A 20,221-nucleotide genomic window follows, 5' to 3' on the forward strand; every position below is an offset into this window, starting at 1 on the left:
GAAATCATTTGGTTTATTCTTGAGCTCCGACAGGCGCCAGCCTGCCTTCGCCTCGTACAAACAGCACCCTCCAACCCCTGTTCGTCCAAAGGAGAAAACCGGGCCATTGTTGCCACACTGAGGGGTCACTGTGAGACGCCAGGCGGCCCCATCCTGAGGGCTGAGGGTGGACGCTGAGCCTTCCGGGCTGAAAGGGGCTGTGCCCCGCCATGGTTCCTGGTATGACCATTCCCTGAGTCAGGAGGCGGTAAAAAGCTACCATGGTACCAGGCCAGGCACTTGGGCTGGGCAGAGAAGGGCACAGGGTTCCCTGTTTTGATTTTAAAAAAAAAGCACCCCGAATATCTTGGGCCAAGAAGGGCAGCATAGAAATAAGGAGTGAAAAAATAGATTCTCTAAGGAATATAAAAAGGAGCCAGCTGCTGCTACAAAAGCTACACTGGCCGGGGCGCCTCATGGGATGTGCTGGGGTCCCTGGCTCTCTTCAGGGCCCATAGACCCATCCTGTTCCTACCGGGGTCCCAGAGTGTGCCTGTCACTGGTGACAGAGAACAAAAACCCTGCCCCCATGGAGCTTCCACTCTGATGGTAAGAAGTTACATAAAGAAAATCAAATGAGGCAGTGGGGGTGGAGTGGAGAAGAATGACTTCCAATAAGGTGGTCAGGGAAGGCCTCTGGGAGGAGGTGACGTTTGAGCAAAGACCTGAGTGACAAGGAGCTAGTCATGTGACAGCTGGGGGAAGTGCATTCTAGGCGGAGGGAACAGCCAGTGTCAAGACCCTGAGGCAGGACGCTATCAAGAAAAGCTTATGGGGTGCCCGAGTTTGCCTGGGCAGCAAAGCCTGGCTGCAGACATCTCAGCACATCACACACGCACACACTCTTCCCTGCGTTGAGGGAAGGATAGAGTTTGGGGGGAAAAAATCTAGGATTAAAACTTTGTCTTCATATAACCAATGCAAAATGGCCTGAGGGTTGAGGCTCACAATTCTGGACTGAGATGAGAATAAGAAAAAGCTTTAGGATGGGGAATGCTTCGGGACGAACAAAAATCAGGGCAAGGGGGAAAGGGAGAGAAACTCAAATCATCCGCCTCCACTAGAAAAAGAGAGGTCTCAAACTCAGATGCTTCAGGGGCCAGACATCTGGCCCTAAGAGACATGTGGGGCCTGAAACTCACACTCACTGAAGAGGGTGCCCTGGACTCAGATCCAGGCAGGCACGGCCCAGTCCGAAGCTAGAAATCCAGATTTTTGTGTCAGCACTGCCAGTTCTCCAACAAGGGTGATTGATTGATTCAAAGTTTTGTTTTTAAAAAAACAAACACTTCTCTCCGGGTTCAACATCTGCGTTTGTTCCTGTAGGCCGCCCATTTGAAACCTATGACTCTTTAGCAGGTTCTGACGTTTGGACAGGATTATGGCTCTGCCACGGGGTCCTCTCTGGGGTACTGGTGACCCCCAAGGACACCCACAGCAGTGGAAAAAGTCCCCGTAGGGGTCCTCTTTCTCCATCCTGGAATCTACTCTGGGACTCACACAGTGGTCCCAAACACAGCAGGCTGGAGGTGGTCCCTGTCCTCTTCCTCCCCAGTACTGTTGGCAAGGTGTGAACTGGGCCCACCAGGGAGTGGGTGACTGGGGACACTGGCCGGCAAGGGCCCCAGGCGCTCAGCCTCAGCCAGGGTGGCCATCAGCCCAGCCAGGGGTGGCCGGCAGCGGCAGATGTCCTGCAGCAGTTCAGCCCGGGGCTGCAGCTGCCTGATGAGCTTGTCCCTCCGGCACACGGCAGCCTGCAGACTCTGGACAGTAGCCTCGGAGGTCAACAGCTGCTCCTGGAGAGCGGCAATCTCACTGGCAGGAAGGCAACACGGGGCAGTTATGGCACGGGGGAGCCAGAGGTTCTCTTCCCCTGCTCCCGACCTCCATCCCTGTCAGGATAAAGTCCCCCTATTATGGACTGAATGTCTGTGTCCCTCCCTCCCCGAATTCATATATTGAATCCCTATGCCACAATGTGATAGTACTTGGAGATGGGGCCTTGAGAGGTAAGTTTAGATGAGGTCATGAGGGTTTCCTTGTAAGAGACACACCAGAGAGCTTGCTCTCTCTCTGTGCCACGTGAGGACACAGTGAGAAGATGACCATCTGCAAGCCAGGAAGAGGACCCTCACAAGGAACTGCATCTGTCAGTACCTTGATCTTGGATTTCCCAGCCTGCAGAACTGTGAGAAATGATTTGCTGTTGTTTAAGCCACCCAGTCTGTGGTATTCTTTAACGGCAACCTCAGCAGACTAACACACTCTCTCATCCATCCCTGTAGCTCTTCCTGCAGTTCCCTTGTCCCCTACCTCTTTTCCTATTTGTTGTTCAGCTTAGATGGCTCCCCCTCCAGGAAGCCTTCCCTCTGGGCCCCCTCAGAGCCGTGTGGCCCTCCATCACACACACCCAATCACCCCATATTGGAACTGCCTAACAATGTGTCTGCTTGAGGGCAGGGCTGCATAGGTCTTACTGATGTGCCCTAATACCCAGCACAGTGCCTGGCCCATAGTAGATGCTCAGTAAAGATGAAGTAATGAATCCAACCAGCTCTGAATTTTTTCCCACCCGGTCCTCAGCACCACCTTCCTCCCTGGGCACTTGTCTCATCCCTTTCAACCCTCAGCTAGAGGGACTCTTCAAAACTGCTGATATCATCCCATCCTCCCCTCCTCAAGAACCTGCCATGGCTCCAGTACCTACATCAGGCGGCTGGTGGTCCCTGCACCACTCAGGACCAGCCGATTTTGCCTAGTGGTAAAATGGACCCTGTTTAAGTTAGATACCCACACTTGTATGACACCTCTCAACTTTACATAGTGAAAACTAAGTCAAGTATTTTGGTGTTTGTTTTTCCAATCCCACCAGTAGTCCGGCTCCACGTGAATGCACACGATTTCCCCTGCCGGTCCTCCTTTCCAGTCTCGGCTCTGCCTCCGCCCACCTCCTCCGAGAAGTCCATGTGGCCGGCCCCGAGCCTCACCGGTCCTTGGCGCGGCCCAGCTCGTCTAGGGCGGCGCGCAGCTGCTGGTCGTGGCGGGCCAGGCGCTCGGCCTGGGTGCGCACCGTGCGCTCGGCCGCGTCCAGCCGCGCCTCCAGCTCCGCCGCGCGCCGGTGTACCGCAGCCAGGTGTGCGTTCGCCTCGCGGATCTGCAAGGGCGGCGGCGCTGACATGGCCCCGCCGCGGTCCAGGCCCGGCCACGCCCACGGGCGGCCCGGAACCGGTCCGGCCGCGCCCACGGGGCCACGCCCCCAGCGGTCCGTTCAGGGCTTCGGCGTGATTGGCCGCGATCACTGCTAGGCTCCGCCTCCAGGGCTGGGTCTCGCCCTCCTCAAACTCGAACACCCTCGCTGGTTCCGGCAACTCGAAACTCCACCCCTGAGCCGGGCCTAACTCCAAGATTGGCCAAGGTCTTAACAAACCACGCCCCCAGGTTGGCCTTGTCCTCTGGTGGCGCCCCAGTTCGGGCTCTGGCAGCAGGATTGGTCATTCCCTCGAGACAGGACCAACCCCCCCCCCCCCCCCCCCACTTAGAAGCTAACGCCGGGTTGGTCAGGCCCACAAGCCTTCAGGTTATGTTTGGGCTCTGGCCACGCCCCAAGCCTAGAGCATTCTTCATCCCGCCCAGGGGTTGGACTAGCCACAAACTAGGCACAGACCACATCGTGCTAAGAATCCGAGCACTGGGATTGGACACTTTCTCGTTAAGCCCCTGAGCCTGACCACGCTCCCAAATAGTCGCACGCTGTTCAGACTCTGGGTTAAGACTGGCCACTGGGCGTAACCAAGCCTCCCCACAGATTCGGGCGCTGGGAGTGGCCACATCCCGCCACGTCCCGCCCCATAATGACGTCTCTCTCCTATCAAGTGGAGTACGGCCCCGCGGTCTCGTCTGTGCCTGTGGATAGGCCTAGTACCTTTGATAGTCCCGCCCCTAGTTAGGCCCCACCTCCGGGAGTCAACCACTCCTGACCCACGACCTTCTGAGCTGAACTAGCGACATCTGCCTTCACTGATCCTGGTCGGCCTCAGTTTCCCCCTCCAGAAGTCGGCCAGGGCTGCACGCGCTCTTCCTCTACGCCAGTCCCGATTCCAAGCGCTTGAGCGCGACCCGTGTCCACCTCCGCGGCGCTCAATAAAGTTGCTCGCTTGTTGCCGTCTCGCCCGCAAGAGAGGCTGAGCGCGCCGCCCAGCAAGTCTCGCGAGAGTCAGCGGCGTCCGCCCTTGGGCGCTGGGAGCCGTGGGGTCTTGCGGTGCGGGGCCCGGGGTGTTCCGTCATGGCTAAGACGCTTCTTCACCAGTACTGGGACATCCCCGAAGGTACCGAGTGCCACCACAAGGCCTACGCCACCACCAGTATCGGTGGTGCCACTGGTGAGCGCTGGTCGGGTCCCCAGGGCGGAGGGCGCAGGGAGGCCGTGGGGTCACTGGGGGCTGTCCGAGGGCGTCCTGGAGGGGCAGCGGATCTCGCGGGGTGGCAGTGGTCATCGTCGGGGTGTCTGGGGCGGCCTTGGGACGCTCGGGGGCTCTCGTACAAGGTAGACTTTGTGAGGGTGTCGGACTAACTCACAGGGCGCAGAGAGGTCATAGGGTCACTGGGAGCAGTCCGAGGGGGTCCCATGGGGACTGGGAATCTCGCGGAGTGGTACGTGACCATCGTCGGGGTGTCTGAGCCGGCCATGGGGACCGCTGGTGTGAGATAGACGTTGTGGGGGGATGGGTGTGGCAGGGTTGGAGGGCCCTGGAAGGTCGTGGTACATGTTACAAGCTGGTCACTGGGGTCGTCAAAATCCCTGGGTGCTGGCATTTTGAGGTTATTATTGAAACGCTCACCAGGCTCTGGGAAAGTGATGGAGTGGGAAGTGGTGGAGTGGGACGGGGCCATTATCGGTGTCAGAGAAGCTGGAGGGTTCTGAGACTTTCCAACTGGTGTCTTTGAGATAGTTTGGCAGGATCGTGGGTTATTATTGAGGTGTCTGAAGGCAGAAGTTTGAGAAGGTTCTGGAGTGGGATGAGGTCTTTGTAGGATCCAGGAGAACTGGGTGGTCAGAGACATCTGAAACTTTTATTGGGGGCCATCAGAGGGGTCTTAGGGGCGCTGCGGAGATGATAAATGAAGTGAGTCAGCAGCTACCATAAGGGTAGCCTTGGGGGAATCTGAGGGGATGCACAGCCCTGGCAATCCTCTGCAGGGGAGAGAGACCCTGGAGTCTAGCCTCTTCTAGTCTCCTTCCCAATCTCAGTCTGAGACATAGGTATGATGGGTTTGGGGGCCACCTCTGTATCTCCAGCTCCTGCAACAGGGCCTGGCAGAATTTGAGTCTGCACTGGGAGGCTTTGCATTAGGACCTAGTCAACGCTACCATTTTCTGCATATTTAATAAGAAGCACCGTTATCATTTTCATTTCTCAGAGGCGGAAACTGAAGGTTAGAGAGGTGGATGAACTGCCCCGGTGTCTTTGGGAGCCGGGCTGCAAATCCCGGTCTGCTCCTGGGGGTGACTGGGGCAAGGAATGCGGCTCCAGGGTCCTCCTGAAGGGTCTTCAGGAAGGCTGAAGGGGGAGCCCCAGGGGATGGGTTTTGTGGCATCTGCTTGAACAGAGCCTGGAGGGGGCTTGTTGGAGGGTGTTTGAGGGGGTGCGGGTGGAAACCTTTGACAGAGGCGCTATGTCGGGTGGTCGTGGAGAGACTCAGTTTTGGGGGTGGTCGCTGGCTTCCAGGAGCCCTACAGGGGACCCGGGGGTCTTCGAGGGCGTTGCTGTGTGCGTGTGTCACTCACTTTGCCCGCCCGCATTTTCTCACTGACCAACTCCACTCAACACTCAGGACCTGATTAAACGTGCTCCTGGATCCTCCCTCACCTCCCCGCTCCTTCCATCCCTGCCGCCCCTCAGCCCTCCACCCAGGGAACTCGTTTCACGCTTGGCTTCCCTGGGATGGTGAGCCCCTGTAGGGCAGGGAGCTGGGCTCTAGCCCAGCCCAGCACCCCGTGGGAACGCAATAACTGGAGGAACAAATGAGTGAGGGAAGGAAGGAAGGAAGACAGGGCAGTAACTAGGAGTGAACGAAAGAGTGACTTCGTGAGTGAATGAATGACTGTGAATGAATGAGAGAAGGAAGGCCCACAGTAACTAGGATGAATGAATGAGTGACTTGTGAATGAATTAATGAGTGAGGGAAGGTACACAATAAACGAGTGAATGAATGTATGTGGGCCCACAGTTACAGATTGTGAATGAATGAATGTGCACCGTGTCAAGACGGTCACTTCAGGAGGCTAGGAGCAGGCGGAGGGCCTGGGGAGGGGCCTTTTGAGGGGGTGACGGGAGCCTGTGGAAGGGCCGAGTCAGTAGAGACTCTCGAGTGCTGGGGAGGGCGGCTGCAGCGTCTGAGGAGTTAGGTGGGCTCCCGGGGACGCGGGCTGGCACATCACCTACTGAAGGATTGCTGGGGGGAGGGGGCCAGTCCTTGACCCTGGGATAGTCCGGCACCTTCCAGGTCATCCGCTCCCAGGTAAAGGACTTCTGAGGGGTCTTGGGATTGTGGGGCACTCTGTGTCCCACGTGGCCTGTGAACTGGGCGTCCCTCAGGCAGGACCGCAGGCAAATGGGGGTGGGGTCAATCAGGTTCCCCCGCCAGGACTCACTGCCTGACTGGGTTTGGGGACCGTCACTGAATCTTGTCAGTGGTTCTTCGGCAGAGGGTCATAACTCCTGCTTCCTGGCCCAGCTCTGGAGATCGTGCCTCCCCAGGTCCCAGGCAGGATGGGGAGCCCCCTCTGATTCAGCCTCTTTGCAAGGTGGGGTTTGGGGGTGGGGACGTGTGAGAGAATGACTGAAGAAGGGGGTTTGTTGGGCCAGGGCGGGCCGTGCAGGCTTGGGGGAACCCCAGACTCTGGTCCCCTCCCCCCTTCCCAGCCTTCAGCCGCTCTGAGGGGAGCAGGGACCCTAGGGTTCATCATGAGATTAGGAGGGATTTGATCTGGGGAGTCCTCAGGTGGGCGCCTTGCGTGAGGGAGCCTTCTGTGTGTGTGCTCTTTTCCTGTCGTCCCTGGGGCTCAGTTTCCCTGTCTGGGAAGTGGGGTGGCCCTCTTGGCCTCGGGGTTGCTCTCAAGGTTACCCCCGCTGTGCAGTGTGAAAAGTTCCCCACAGCTCTTGTGAGCTGAACCCCAGCCAGGGCTGGGGGGGAACACTGCTCAGCCAGGAAGGTCACGTGAGGGCTGCACGCAAGCTGTGAGGTCTCCAGAAGCTGCAGGCTTGGGGACCTGGCGGGGCCCACATCCCCGGGGCATCGGTGAAGGTGGCGCTTGGCCTTTGGCGTAGACCCTTCTGGCTTCCAGGCAGCTCTGCTGGGTGGCATCAGGCAAGTCGCTCTGCCTGTCTGAGGACACCCCCCGCCCTGCCCACGAAGCGACGGATCAGAGGGGACTGAGCCCATTGGGCCCCGAGGAGGGTGAATGGGGTGGTGGGTGCCCTTGCCGCCTGGCAAGTGGCAGTTGTGTTTTGTCTGGGGTGGGCTGGCCCCAGGAGTTCTGTGCTGGCAGCCTGCTCCCCCTGGTGGTCTGTCGGGAGAGGAGGGGTGCATTGTCTGCCCCGAGCAGGGTCAGCTGGAGGGTGGGGAGCCCCGTGTTGGAGCCAGCCAGCTTGCCTTTGGTCTAATGTCCACTGAAGAGGGTCTGGCTGGGGAGGCTGCCCGAGGCTGCCCCAGTCTTACCCCAGACCCACACACGGCCCAGGTCTGCGTTCCCTCAGGATGCCCCAGGCTAGGACCTCAGGCCTGGCCGCCCACCTGGCACTTGGCTCCAGGCCTGGCCCCCACCAGGGCCCCTCACACGTAAAAGCCAACGTCAGGGGCAGGGCAGCCGGGGCGGCGGCGGAGATGTAAGAGTTGATGAGAGTGGCGAGGCTGAGCCAGCCAGGGCCGAGGGACAGGCCGGCGGTGGCGAGGAAGAGGCCTTGGTGGCCCCGGAGCGAGCCTCCGAGCCTCTGCTAAGGAACCCTGGGCCCTGCGGGTGGATGCAGCCTGTCGTGGGAGTGGGGAGCGGGGCCAGAGTGCCAGCGCAGCCGCCAAGGCCCAAGCCCATCCTTGCGGAGGCCGTGTGCTGGGCTGGTGCCCTGCGGGGGGCCAGCAAGGGCAGGGGGACGCAGGTGGCACTCTGTAGGCCTTGGTAGGGGGAGGCCTGGGGGCTGGAGAGGGCGGGTGAGAGCCCAGGCCTCGGAGCCGGGTTTGGGCCCCAGCTCATCGACTGTGGGACTGAAACAGCCCCTCCTGGGCCAAGCAGTGGCGCCAGGAGCCACCTTGGTGGCTGCTGTGAGGATGAAGGGAGCGGTCACTGTGGGATGGGGAGGGGCCAGCCCCCAGCCAGGGCCCGGGTCTGACTCACCTCCCCGCCCCTTCTTCCCACAGGCCTCATCGCCTCCGCCTACAGCGTGGCGCTCCAGACCCCGGCCTCCTTCCTGGAGGGAGTGGCGAGGACAGGACGGTACACGTTTACCGCAGGTGAGCGAGCGAGACCACCCGGCGCGTGGGCTTCTCCTTCGCGGGCCCTCCCGGCGCTGGTCTGGGCCCCTGACTCAGACTCAGGGCCCGTCCCTCCCCTCCGCTCCTACAGCTGCCATCGGTGCCATATTCGGCCTCACCTCCTGCATCAGCGCCCAGGTCCGCGAGAAGCCTGACGACCCTCTCAACTACTTCCTCGGAGGCTGCGCCGGAGGCTTGGCCCTGGGAGCACGCAGTGAGTGAGCCCGCGCCCCTGACCTCTGCCACCCCTCCTCCCTCTCTTGTCTCCTGGGCCTGGGCCTGGTGGGGGCGGCGGGCAGGAAGAACGCGCGTCCACCTGCAGAGCCGGCCCTTGCCCTGAGAGCTCCCAGCACCTTTGAACCTTGGCCACCAGCTAGCGTAGCAGTGGTTTCAGCTGTTGCTGCTCAGGCAGCTACCCGCGCCCACCTCGCCACACCCTCTCGCCCTCCTGTGGCTGCCTGTGACACTTGGCATGGCCCCCCGAGGCCCCGCGCGTGGACTGTTCCCGTCCCCTCCCTGCCCTCGCCGCCTCGCTCGCTCTGCTCCAGCCCCGTGGCCTCCTTGCTGTGCCCCCTGCACACCAGGCACGGTCCTGCCCCAGGGCCTCGGCATGGGCTGTGCCCTCTGCCTGAACACCCTTCCCCCAGATGTCAGCACGGCGGTCCCTCTCGCTGTTCCAGCCCCCTACATACGATCCAGGGTGTGTGATCCTGGCCCCCGCCCGCCCTCGCTTCGTATCTCTCTCCTGTCTGCCGCGTCTCTCTCCTCTGTCTGCTGCGTCTTGTCAGAGAACACGAGGTCGCCGCCTGTCTCCCCCGCCGGCCCCTGAGCACGCACGGAGCATGTGGGGCTGGCCTTGGAGCTGCAGCCCCTCTCCCAGCACCCAGGGCCCTGCAGGGGAGCTGCTCTCACCATCCCCACTTTACAGATGCAGGAACTGAGTCTCCGAGGGGGGATGAGGTGGCCCGAGGGCACCCGGGAAGCAGGAGCGGATGCCTCCCTAGTGGGAGGCGGGCTGGGCCCCAGGCCAGGCTTGCACAGTGGAGCCGCCTGGACTAGGAAGCAGACGGCTCTTCTCGCCTGGGTGGGGCAGGGGTGCGCGGCGGGCAGAGCCACACTCAGATAAACCGCTGGGCCTAGGGCCCAGCAGGCCGGGAGTGCTCCGTGGACGGTTCCAGCAGGGCAGAGAGGGAGGATGCTGAGGAAGAAGGCCCGCGCCCTCCTGGCCTTCGCTTCGAGACCTTGGCTGGGGTCTGGGTTTGACCAGCGCCCCTGAGCCTGCGATGGGGGTGTGAGCCCCGCACCCAGCAGGCAGACCCCCTTCCTGCGGCCGTTCTCAGGCCACAGGCGTCTTGTGTTCTCCGCTTCCCGGACCGCAGGGCAGGCTCAGCCAGGACACTAGCTGAGACCGACCAACATGCCATCCGTCCCCTCCCGCCCCCGGACCCAGCAGCCTGGACTGCTGCCTCCCTCCTCCCTCCTCCCTGCCTGTTTCCACGCCACGTGTCTTCAAAGGCACGGGGCCTGGGGGCTCATCCCGGCCACCCGAGCTTGGAGTGGGGGCTGTCCTCTCGCGGTCACTGCCGGCGCCCCGGGTGGGCATGAGTGAGCTGCCCGCGTGCGTGCCTGACGCCAGCCTCCCCGCTCTCACAGCCCACAGCTACGGGATTGGAGCTGCCGCCTGTGCGTACATGGGCATGACGGCCGCCCTGGTCAAGATGGGCCAGCTGGAGGGCTGGAAGGTGTTTGCAGAGCCCAAGGTGTGAGCCCTGCCGCCTCCTGGAACTTCAGGCAGGTTGAAATTCGTCTAAAAATAATAAATTCTGTGTATGTCTGTGTGAGTTTCCCCTGCTCCGTTGTTCTCTGGGGTGCAGCCCTGTCCGAGGAGTGCTGGGTGACAGGCCAGCGCTGGTGAGGGCCTCAGGGCGGATGCTGGAGGAGTGAGGAAGCGGCAGGAGATAAGGCATCTGGGTCTGTGCCTGACGGCCCGACGGCGCCAGCTGGGCCCCGGAGGAGGGAGCAGGCGTCGGGCAGGGGTCTGCGGGCCTCGGCCTGTTCTCTTGGCGGGCTGGAGCCCATGGGGCGGGACTGGGCCCTGCTGCCCACAGCCCTTCCTGCGGCCCCCCCTGCAGGCCCCTCTCTGGGCCTCCCCCCAAAGCCAACAGCATGTGGAAAACACGCCCAGGCCCCATGCACGGCCCGTTTCCAAATTCCTGGGTGTTGGAGCGGAGAGCCCTGGACAGCCTGGCCCCGGAGCCTCGTCCCCGTCCGACAGGTGGGTGACAGGCCACCGGGAGCCCTCAGGGCAGGTACCCACGGCAACGAGAAGAGGGACCCGAGGTCCTCGGCCGCTGCTGCCTGTCGGGCCTGGCGATTTAGGCGGCTCCAGATGCTGGCACGGCCTGGCCCTGGGCTCTCTGCACAGCTGGCTCAGTCCTTCCTGGAAGCCAGAAAGGAAGGCCCGGCATGTTCCAGCATACCTCGACGGGCCATAAATTAGGGCTCTCGGGGCCCCACCCTAGGGAGCAGGGTCGGATGAGGGTGGGATCAGGTCCTGGCAGGGGTCTGGGGGCTGCAGGTGGCCCGGGGGCGGCAGGAGCGGGCCAGGCTGGTCGCAGCCCTCACGCACCCCCTCCCTGGTGTGTGGCCCGTCCCTCCTTCCCCTTCCTCCTCTCTTGGGGGCCTGGACATGGTTGAAAGCCAAGCTTGGAGCCTTGCTTTCCTCCTCTGTCCACCCCAGCTAATAACTCATCCGGGTGTTGAGCAGAGCACAGGGCCCCAGCCCCACGGCCATTGGCTGGGCTGGCCTCACCACCATTTCCTTATGCCCCCAGCCGCCGAACAGCCATGCAGGTCCCTCCCAGCCCAGGCCCCTCAGCCTCCCCACCTGCCACACTGAGCCTCTCCACGCTGACACGGCCCCTCGTCCAGCACGCCCTCCAGGGAGTGGGCGCCAGCGTCCACGTGCGGCCTGGGACCGGCCACCGGCTCGGGGTCACGTCCGGGCCTAGCTACCCGAGCCTGGACTTGGGGGGCTTTGAGAGAGGGTGGAGATGCCCCACCGGCCCATGGACTGGGAGGGGAGGGCCCAAGAGGGCTCTGGGCTCCGAGACCTGCGATCGAAACCCAACACTTGGTTCTTTCCTGGCTCTGTCTTCAGTTTCCCCGCCTGGGAAGTGGGGATGACCGGGTCCCTCCCTCAGAGATGTTCCCTGAAGAGGGAAAATAGCTACACCCCACGGAAGCGCCCTTTCCCTGCCCTCTAGGCGGCGGCCAGGGTCCCCTGCTCCTGCACCAGCCTGGTCTGTCCCTGCGGTGGCTGGCAGGGGGCGGAGCCCACCGTGCTCGGGTCCCCCCCCAGGTCCCCAGCACCCTGCCCCGACCGCGGAGAAGTCAGGTTCCATCCCTGCTGCCTGCCTCTCCCTCCTTCCACGGCTTCCCGCCTGTCCCGCCCCGCAGCAGCCCGGGCAGCAGGGGCGACAGGTTCGAGTTGGTGGCGGGTTGGTAGCGTGGCCCCGTCGTCACCGTAAATAGGGCCTGTGATCGTCATCGGGGCCGCCAAGGGCTGGAGCCGGGAGGACCTGTACAAGGCCCCGCAGCTGGTCACTTCCCAGCCCCTGCACAGCAGTAGCTTCCAGAACCAGATCTGCCCAGGGCCCCCCTCCCGCCTACACCCTTCCTCAGCCCCCGCTCTCTTGAAGCCCAAACCCTGTGCCGGGTCCAAGGGCCCACGGAGCGGAGGAAGAGCTCATTCACGGCCAGCCAGCCCCAGCCCACTTCTGGGCCTCGGTTTCCCCTCTAGCTCAGGCCAGGGCTGTGCTGCCGCCCACCCAGCCCTTTGGGGGCTGGCAGCCAGCGTTGGAACGGTGCCCCCAGCAACGACGCGGGCCCCCCCAGAATGGGGCAGGAGGGAGCAGCTGCTCACCGGGCTCCAGGCAGCCCCAGACCCCTCAGCCGTTAACAGTACTAAGCTGTGAGGGGCCCGCATCATCCCCACACACAGGCCCTGGGGGAACGGCCCCTGTCCAGTGGATCCAGTTCCCCTGCTCCTCGACCTGGAACCCCACATCCTGCCCCAGCAGCCCCAACGTAGGGCAGTGGAGGACCTTTCCAGAGACACTCATCCCCCGCCTCGACGAGGTCACCCCCAGCCCCAGACAGTCTGGACTAGCGAGGGGAGGGGGCGACAGGAGGGCTTTCTGGATGAGGCAGAGAAGGGAGGACCTGGGCATGAAGAGGTCTTTGCAGATGTGCACAGAGGGGAAGGGTGTCCCAGGCAGAGGACAGAGCAAGATCAAAGGCCTGGGAGAGGGCACAGCAGGTGAGCCATACAGGCCTGGGGTCAGTGGTGGGGCACTCCCTCCCCGAGGACCCTAGCCCTGGGGACACTTGCCAGTGGGGACAAAGCTGCAAGGACTGACCCAGCCCTCCAGGCCGGGCCGGGTCTCTGAGCTCTTAGCAAGCCGAGAAAATGTGAGCCATCCAAGTAAGAGAAAAGGAGAAAACCCTTCGAGCCCTTCCCACCTGCCAGCAGGGCCCATTTGTCGATGGTGATGTTGCTGTCATTTTGTGGGCTTGTTGCATCCTGACAACAGCCCCGGGAGTGAGCTCTTGACATTAGTCCTGTTTTACAGATGAGGAAACTGAGGCCCCAAGAGGTGATGTCACAGGGCCTGGCTCACAGCAGGCACTCGGTGTTAGTTCTTTATTTTATTTTATTTATTCTTTTGGCCGCACGGCATGGCATGCGGGATCTTAGTTCCCTGACTAGGGATCAAACCTGCGCTCCCTGCACTGGAAGTGCAGAGTCTTAACCACTGGACCGCCAGGGAAGTCCCCAGTGTTAGTTCTTTTATTATCATAGCTATTGTTGGCAAAGAGCATTGTAGACTGTCTCTGAAAGACTTCCCATGTGGTCGCCGTGGGACAAGGGAGGTGTTTTTGCGGCCAAGTGATCTTAAAAGCAAAGTTACACCCTCACAAATTCCTGTAAAAAGTTATGTTGGACGTGGACTGCAGGACACACGACGCTTTCGAGGAGGCCCCACAGGCCTGCCGTTTGCCCCTGCTGGACCTGGAGGCTGGTCCTCTGCCCTCTCACCCCTTTTCACACCCTTCTGCCTTCAGAATCCATCCTGGGTCTGCCCACATCTCACTCCCTCCGCAGCTCGCACCCAGGTCCGGCCCTGCCTGGACCTGGGTACTCACCCCCATCCTGGTCTCCGGCTCCACCCTCACCCCCAGTCTGTCCTCCCCACAACAACCAGTGGCAACACCAGAGTCAGGTCACGTCCCCCCTCTGCCCACAGCCCTCCAGGGCTCCCACCTCCCTGGGGATAAAAGCCCAGGTCCTCCCCGCGGCCCACAAGGCCCTGCACGACCTGCCCCGTCCCCTCCCTGCCCTCCCCTCCTCCCTCTCTTCCCCTCGCTCACTCTGCTCCAGACACACGGGCCTCCTGGCTGTTCCTCCAACACGCCAGGCATGGTCTTGCCCCGGGGCCTTTGCACAGGCTGTGACCTCTGCCTGGACATCTCTCCCTGCAGATGTCCCCTACAACTCGCCAACTCACCTCCTTCAGTTCTCAGTTCAAATGTCACCTCCTCATTGAAACCTCCCTGACACACCACTGAAATGGTGCCCCAGCCAGCCCGCAGCGCCCCACACGCCGTTTACCCTCTTCTCTTTTTGTCCATCACACTTACCAGCTTCCAAATCCCCCATCATCCTCCTGTGTACTGTTTAGTGGAGCATGGGCCATATCCTGGTTGTTATACCCTTGGGTCAGCACCCAGCCTGGGAACACAGCAGAGCTCTGTAAATACATGGCCCAGCCCTGCTCTGGGCGGGGTCCCACTCACTTTACCCCCATAGATGATGGCTGCTGGGGGGTGGGGGGAGGCGGGGACAGGTAGGAACCGTCTGTGTTGTGAGGGTCTCGAAGCCAAGACTTACAAGTGTTTACCGAGCACCTACTTGTGTCAGGCAGAGACTTGGGCCTGGGATCCCATCAGCCAGCAAGACCAATGAGGCCCCCGCCTTCCTGGAACTCAGCCTTTGGTCTGAAGGAAGAAATAGTAAAACGGTAAAAAAAAAAAAAAAAAAAAAAAAAAGTAAAACAGTAAAATGAGCAAACATGTAAATGAAAAAGAGTGATTTAGACAAAACCGTGCTTCAGAGAGAAAACCAAGGTGACGCGAAACCCAGCCAGAGGGAGGAAGGGCCAAAGCCTGGCATGTTCCCAGGTGGACACAGCAAGGCAGGGCAGACACTTTGGAATCCATCCTGCGTCCACCATAGCAGGCGCTTCGGGTCCTGGCCCATCTGAGCACCCGGAAGGGGCTGCTCCAGGAGGGAGCAGGGGCCCTGGGTGCCTCGGGGCACCCACTGCCGCGCCCACACCGAGGGGAGGGTAGAACGAGCAGGAAGGAGACTGGAGGGTGGAGTCTCGGGAAAGGGAGAGCCGAGGCTTCCTGGGTGGGTTCTGGTGGGGGTGTGAGGCCCCAGCCCACCCTTACCACCCCACCCTCGAAGCCCGAAGCCGGGTTAGTCCTCGCGTCAGGGCTCTGGAAGTGGGCGGCAGAGCTTTGCCCCCTCTCATCCTGTCTGGCTCGACATCCAGGGCTCAGAACCCAGGGGAACCCCCAGTGCCCGGGATACAGGCCATCTCCAGCATCCTGGGCCAAAGAGTGACTGCCTGTGGGGAAACTGAGGCACACAGCAGCCACCGGGCTGCCCGGGGGCCTCCAGTAGCTCCCCTCCAGTCACCTACCCTCCATCCCTCCACTCTGGCCCTCCTTGGATTTGGCATCCAGAGAGGTCTGGCTGGGCCCCCAGCCCCGCATTGGCACTCACACGTCCCTCCTTGGAGCCAGCCACGCCTCCCGGGGCCTTCCCGGAATGCTGGGTGGTCGGCCCAGGTGTGAGGGGCTCAGTCAGGCCTGACCCCAGACCAGCCAACATCTCACCTCTGGGGGCCCCGCGGGCTCCGAACACTCCGGATGCAGAGCAACAAAGGTGTGAGCCGGGGGTGGCCAGGCTCCGGGAGCCGAGGGAGGCTTTCAGCTCAAACGGAGTGGCTGCAGGCAAACCCACGGCCTGGCCTAAAATTCCCCCCACGAACCCACCTTCTTTTAAAGTCCATCCAAATGCTTTTATTTTGCCTTTTTTTTTTTTTTCCACAGCAGCCTTTTTTTTTTTTTTTTTTTTTTAACTTTTTGGCTGTGCCTCTCAGCATGTGGGATCTTAGTTCCCTGACCGGGGATCAAACCCATGCCCCCTGCAATGGAAGTGTGGAGTCTTAACCACTGGACCACCAGGGAAGTCCCCATAGAAGTCTTTTAAAATGTATTTTGCAAGTTTATTTTTTTTTTCAGTCGGTAAAACAGACTCAGGCCACACAGTATAAAATATACCAAAGGGTGTTCAGGAAAGACACCAGCCACCCAGCCTCCCCAGAGCCTGCCGGCCAGTTTCTTGTTTCTCCTTCCCACAGCGTTTCTCACCCAAACAAGTGCATCTGTGTATTTTTCTTTTCCCCTCACACAAACCATCACACTGTCAGTCCCTGCTGTTTTGCAGCCCATCCGATTTCCTCCCAACAATAGGTCCCAGATTTCTTTCCATTAAGAAGTGTCTCTGGCCTTTTCACGGCTGTGTAATATTCCCTCCTGTGGCTGAATTGTTTGTTATCTGCATTAAAGCACATTCCCTGGTATAAACAGCGATGTGATGCAAAACCTGTAATGAATGTCGCTGTGCATGTGGGTCAATATACTCAGACCCTTCCTGAAAATTTTTTTTTTTTTTTTTTTTTGGCCGTACCCTGTGGCATGCAGAACTTCCCCAACCAGGGATCGAACCCATGACCTCGTCAGTGGAAGCGCGGAGTCTTAACCAGGACCACCAGGGAAGTCCCTGAAAGTTTTTTGCAGTAATAAACTTGATATTTTTAGAGCAGTTTTAGGCTTATAGGAAAATTGAGCAGAAAGCGCAGAGTTCTCATATAGCACCTTGCTCCCCCAGCGGGCACGCACCGTCTCCCCAATTATTACCGTCTCATAGTAGCGTGCTCCATTTGTCACATTTGATGAACTAATACTGGTACGTTGTTATAAGCTGAAGTCCATAGTTGGCATCAGGGTTCACTCTTTTTCTTTGGTTATCTAAAGATACGATTTTTTTCTGTTGAAGTATAGTTGATTTACAACGTTGTGTTAGTCTCAGTGTACAGCAAAGTGATTCAGTTATACATATATATTCGTTTTCATATTCTTTTCCCTTATAGGTTATTACAAGATACTGAGTATAGTTCCCTGTGCTATACAGTAGGATCTTGTTGTTTATCTATTTTATATTTAGTAGTGTGTATCTGTTAATCCCAAACTCCTGATTTATCTCTCTTCCCCTTTTCCCTTTGGTAACCATAAGTTTGTTTTCCATGTCTGTGAATCCATTTCTCTTTTGTCAATAAGTTCATTTGCATCATTGTTTTAGATTCCACATATAAATGATATCATATAGTATTTGTCTTTCTCTGTCTGACATGCTTCACTGAGTATGATCGTCTCTAGGTGCATCCATGTTGCTGCAGATGGCATCATTTCATTCTCTTTTTTATGGCTGAGCAGTATTCCCCTGTATATATGTATATACCGTATCTTCTTTATCCGTTTATCTGTCGATGGACACTTAGGTTGCTCCCGTGTCTTGGCTACTGTAAACAGTGCTGCTATAAACATTGGGATATGGGTTCACACTTGGTGTTGTACATTCTATGGGTTTGGACAGATGTGTGATGACAGGTATCCACCATTGTATCATCATGCACGGTAGTTTCACTGCCCGAAAAATCCTCTGTGCTCCGGCTCCTCAGCCCTCCTTCGGCCACCCCTGGCCGCCACTGATCCCTTTCCTGTCTCTGTAGTTTCACCTTTTCCAGAATGTCCTGTAGTTGGAATCAAAGTCTGTAGCCTTTTCAGATCAGCTTCTTTCACTTAATAACACGCATTTAAGCTTCCTCCACGACTTGTCATGGCCTGATAGCTCATTTCTTTTTAGCACTGAATAACATTCCCGTTGTCTGGATGTGCCACACTCTGTTTATCCGTGTACCTGCTGAAGGACATCTGAGTCGCTTCCAAGTTTTGGCAATTATGAATAAACCCGCCATACATATTCACGTGCGGGTTTCTGTGTGGACGTCAGTTTTCCACTCCTTTGGGTGAATTCCAAGGAGGGTGAGTGCTGGGTCCTATGGTCAGAGTACGTTTCATTTTGCAAGAAGCCGCCAAACTGCCTTCCAGAGTGGCAGGACCATTTCGCACCCCAGCAGCAATGAACCTGAGTTTTGTTGCTCCACATCCTTGCCAGCATTTGATGTTGTCAGTGTTCCAGATTTGGGGCATTTCAGTGGGTGTGTAGTTGTACCTCATTGTGGTTTGTTTTTTTAAATTTATTTATTTCATTTATTTATTTTTTGGCTGCGTTGGGCCTTCGTTGCTGCACGCAGGGTTTCTCTAGTTGGGGAGAGTGGGGGCTCCTCTTCATTGTGGTGCACGGCCTTTTCGTTGCAGTGGCTTCTCTTGTTGCGGAGCACGGGCTCTAGGCAGATGGGCTTCAGTAGTTGTGGTGTGTGGGCTCAGTAGTTGTGGCTTGCGGGTTCTAGAGTGCAGGCTCAGTAGCTGTGGCACACAGGCTTAGTTGCTCTGCAGCACATGGGATCTTCCCGGACCAGGGCTTGAACCCGTGTCCCCTGCATGGGCAGGCGGATTCTTCACCACTGCGCCATGAGGGAAGCCCCCTCGTTGTGGTTTTAATTTGCCTAAATGTTTAGATAAACCTTTGTTGAGCCTCCTGTTGGGAGCCAAGCATGGTTCCAACATCTCTTGTATGATTCAGGCTAGGAAGGAGGTGCTAGTGCCTCATTTTGCAGATGGGGAAACCAAGGCTCAGAGAAGGATAGCTGTTTGCCCAGGGTCACACAGCAAATGGGGGTAGAGCCAAGGCCCTGTGACTAACTCCAGAGCACTTCTACCTGCAGTGTCCCAGGCCCTGTGCTGGGCACTAGGGACGTAGCGATGACCAAGACAGACCCAGTCTACCCTCCCAAGGCTCACAGTCCAGTGGTGGATATGGACTCGTGAGCAGGCAGTTATAGCTTGTGCTGACCAGGGCTGTAATGTGGTTGCACAGGCACAGGGCAGGGGGCACCCAGAGGAGGCACCTGACCTGGCCTGGGTGTCCAGGGAGAAAGGGGTGCTGAAGCATGTATAGGAGCTTTCCAGGAGAAGGGCAAAAGAGTGACCCGGGCCAGAGGAACAGCATGGAAGATGGCTCAGAAGTAAGAGAGAAAGGGACGTGGCCAAGAGCACCGACTCTGGTGGGAGAAGGTCCTAGGTTCCAGACCCAGCTCTGCCACTGGTGGCCAATCAGCCCCTTCTCCCGGCCTCGGTTGCCACTCCCCAGCGTAGCTTGGCTGTGAGGATTCAGTAATCCCCATGGGTACCGCACTGGGCCAGGCAGGCACGTGGAGAACCAGAGGGTGGGAGGAAGCCAGGAGGGCCAGAGCAGCACCCCCTCCGCCCCACCCCTGAGCATCTGGAACTCGGGGGTCCCAGGAGGACCTGGCCCGGGTGGTGGTGGAATCAGGTAAAAGCATCCAGAGATGCAGTCCCTGGTCTCCCATCTCAATGCAAAAGGAAATGGCAGGGTGCAGTGGGGGTCTGCTTCCTGCCCCTGCCCCTAATTGGACACTTCCTGCCCCAGGCTGGACCCCTGGTGGGCAGGGACCCCCCCCCCCTCGCCCGCCCTCACTCACCGTCTAGTCCCCATTAGTGAGGCCGCCAGCTGCGGGAGCCTCAGGCCCAGGTGTTCCCTGCCCACACTCTGCCCCAGTGACCATCACTAAAAATGAATAATGGGCGGAGCAGGCAGGGCCTGGAGGGGTGGGGGTGGGGAAGACAGGCCCCGAAGCTCCTCCCACACCTCCTCCCCCAAGCAGTCCTCCCTCTACTGCAGCCCTGAGGAGCTGGGCAGGAGTCCCCTTTACCACCCAGCGCCTCCTGTGGCTTATCTAACCTCCTCTTAGCCTGCCTGCACGTGTTGGCGAGCTAAAGTTGTCAGATTAAGCAAATAAAAATACAGACGGCCAGTGAAGTTTGAACTCCCAATAAGCAATGAACCACGCAATACGTGGGACATATTTACACTAAAACATGATTAATTTTCTACCTGAAGTTCAGATTCAGCTGGATTCTCTGTGGCAGCCCTTTCCTGATCCTGCCTGGGTGAACAGCAGGCCTCGGCTGGCCTTCCTGTGTTATGGGCAAACACCCGGATGCTGATCCACACTGACCGATCAGAGGGACCCCGGCCCCACGGGACCCTGGGGGCCTCCCTGTCAGGTGTGTCCCCTCTGAGGTGCTGGACCTGGGGCTCCGGGGGGCCTGGGATCAGGGCCCAGGTGTGGATGGGGGAAGTTGAGGCCGCATCTAGCTGCCAACTGCAGTGGACATATTTGAATTTGGATGCTGAAATTGTGGCTCTGAAGAGGTCCCTGGGGGAGAGGAAAAGGGGGGGGGGGCGTGTGCCCACCACCCCCAAGTACCCACTGCGTGGGGTCTCTGTTGTGTCCCCCAGCCTTCAGCAAGGCTCCGA

The 20,221-nt window shown here is 59.1% G+C and overlaps 2 protein-coding genes across 2 annotated transcripts; one reads left to right on the top strand and one right to left on the bottom strand.

Moving 5' to 3' along the window:
* On the bottom strand, positions 1–3,286 carry VMAC (vimentin type intermediate filament associated coiled-coil protein). Its single transcript, XM_079918739.1, has 2 exons — positions 3,027–3,286; positions 1–1,854 (listed from the first exon to the last, which is right to left on the bottom strand). Exons 1-2 carry the CDS (start codon positions 3,215–3,217, stop codon positions 1,536–1,538), a joined length of 510 nt encoding a protein of 169 aa, XP_079774865.1. The 5' UTR covers positions 3,218–3,286; the 3' UTR covers positions 1–1,535.
* Positions 3,287–4,103: 817 nt separating this feature from the next.
* NDUFA11 (NADH:ubiquinone oxidoreductase subunit A11) lies at positions 4,104–10,401 on the top strand. The gene is made up of 4 exons (XM_079917948.1): positions 4,104–4,418; positions 8,452–8,544; positions 8,657–8,779; positions 10,219–10,401. The coding sequence occupies exons 1-4, from the start codon at positions 4,322–4,324 to the stop codon at positions 10,329–10,331; spliced, it is 426 nt and encodes a 141-aa protein (XP_079774074.1). The 5' UTR covers positions 4,104–4,321; the 3' UTR covers positions 10,332–10,401.
* The last annotated feature ends 9,820 nt before the right edge of the window (positions 10,402–20,221 follow it).

Source organism: Stenella coeruleoalba (genome assembly GCF_951394435.1).
Source record: "Stenella coeruleoalba genome assembly, chromosome: 3".
NCBI lineage: Eukaryota > Metazoa > Chordata > Mammalia > Artiodactyla > Delphinidae > Stenella > Stenella coeruleoalba.

Coding starts and splice junctions, on each gene's coding strand:
- VMAC (XM_079918739.1), bottom strand. CDS start 3,217: ATGTCAGCGCCGCCGCCCTTGCAGATCCGCGAGGCGAACGCACACCTG. Junction 1,855..3,026: donor CTGGGCCGCGCCAAGGACCG/GTGAGGCTCGGG, acceptor CCTTCCTGCCAG/TGAGATTGCCGCTCTCCAGG.
- NDUFA11 (XM_079917948.1), top strand. CDS start 4,322: ATGGCTAAGACGCTTCTTCACCAGTACTGGGACATCCCCGAAGGTACC. Junction 4,419..8,451: donor CAGTATCGGTGGTGCCACTG/GTGAGCGCTGGT, acceptor TTCTTCCCACAG/GCCTCATCGCCTCCGCCTAC. Junction 8,780..10,218: donor CTTGGCCCTGGGAGCACGCA/GTGAGTGAGCCC, acceptor CCGCTCTCACAG/CCCACAGCTACGGGATTGGA.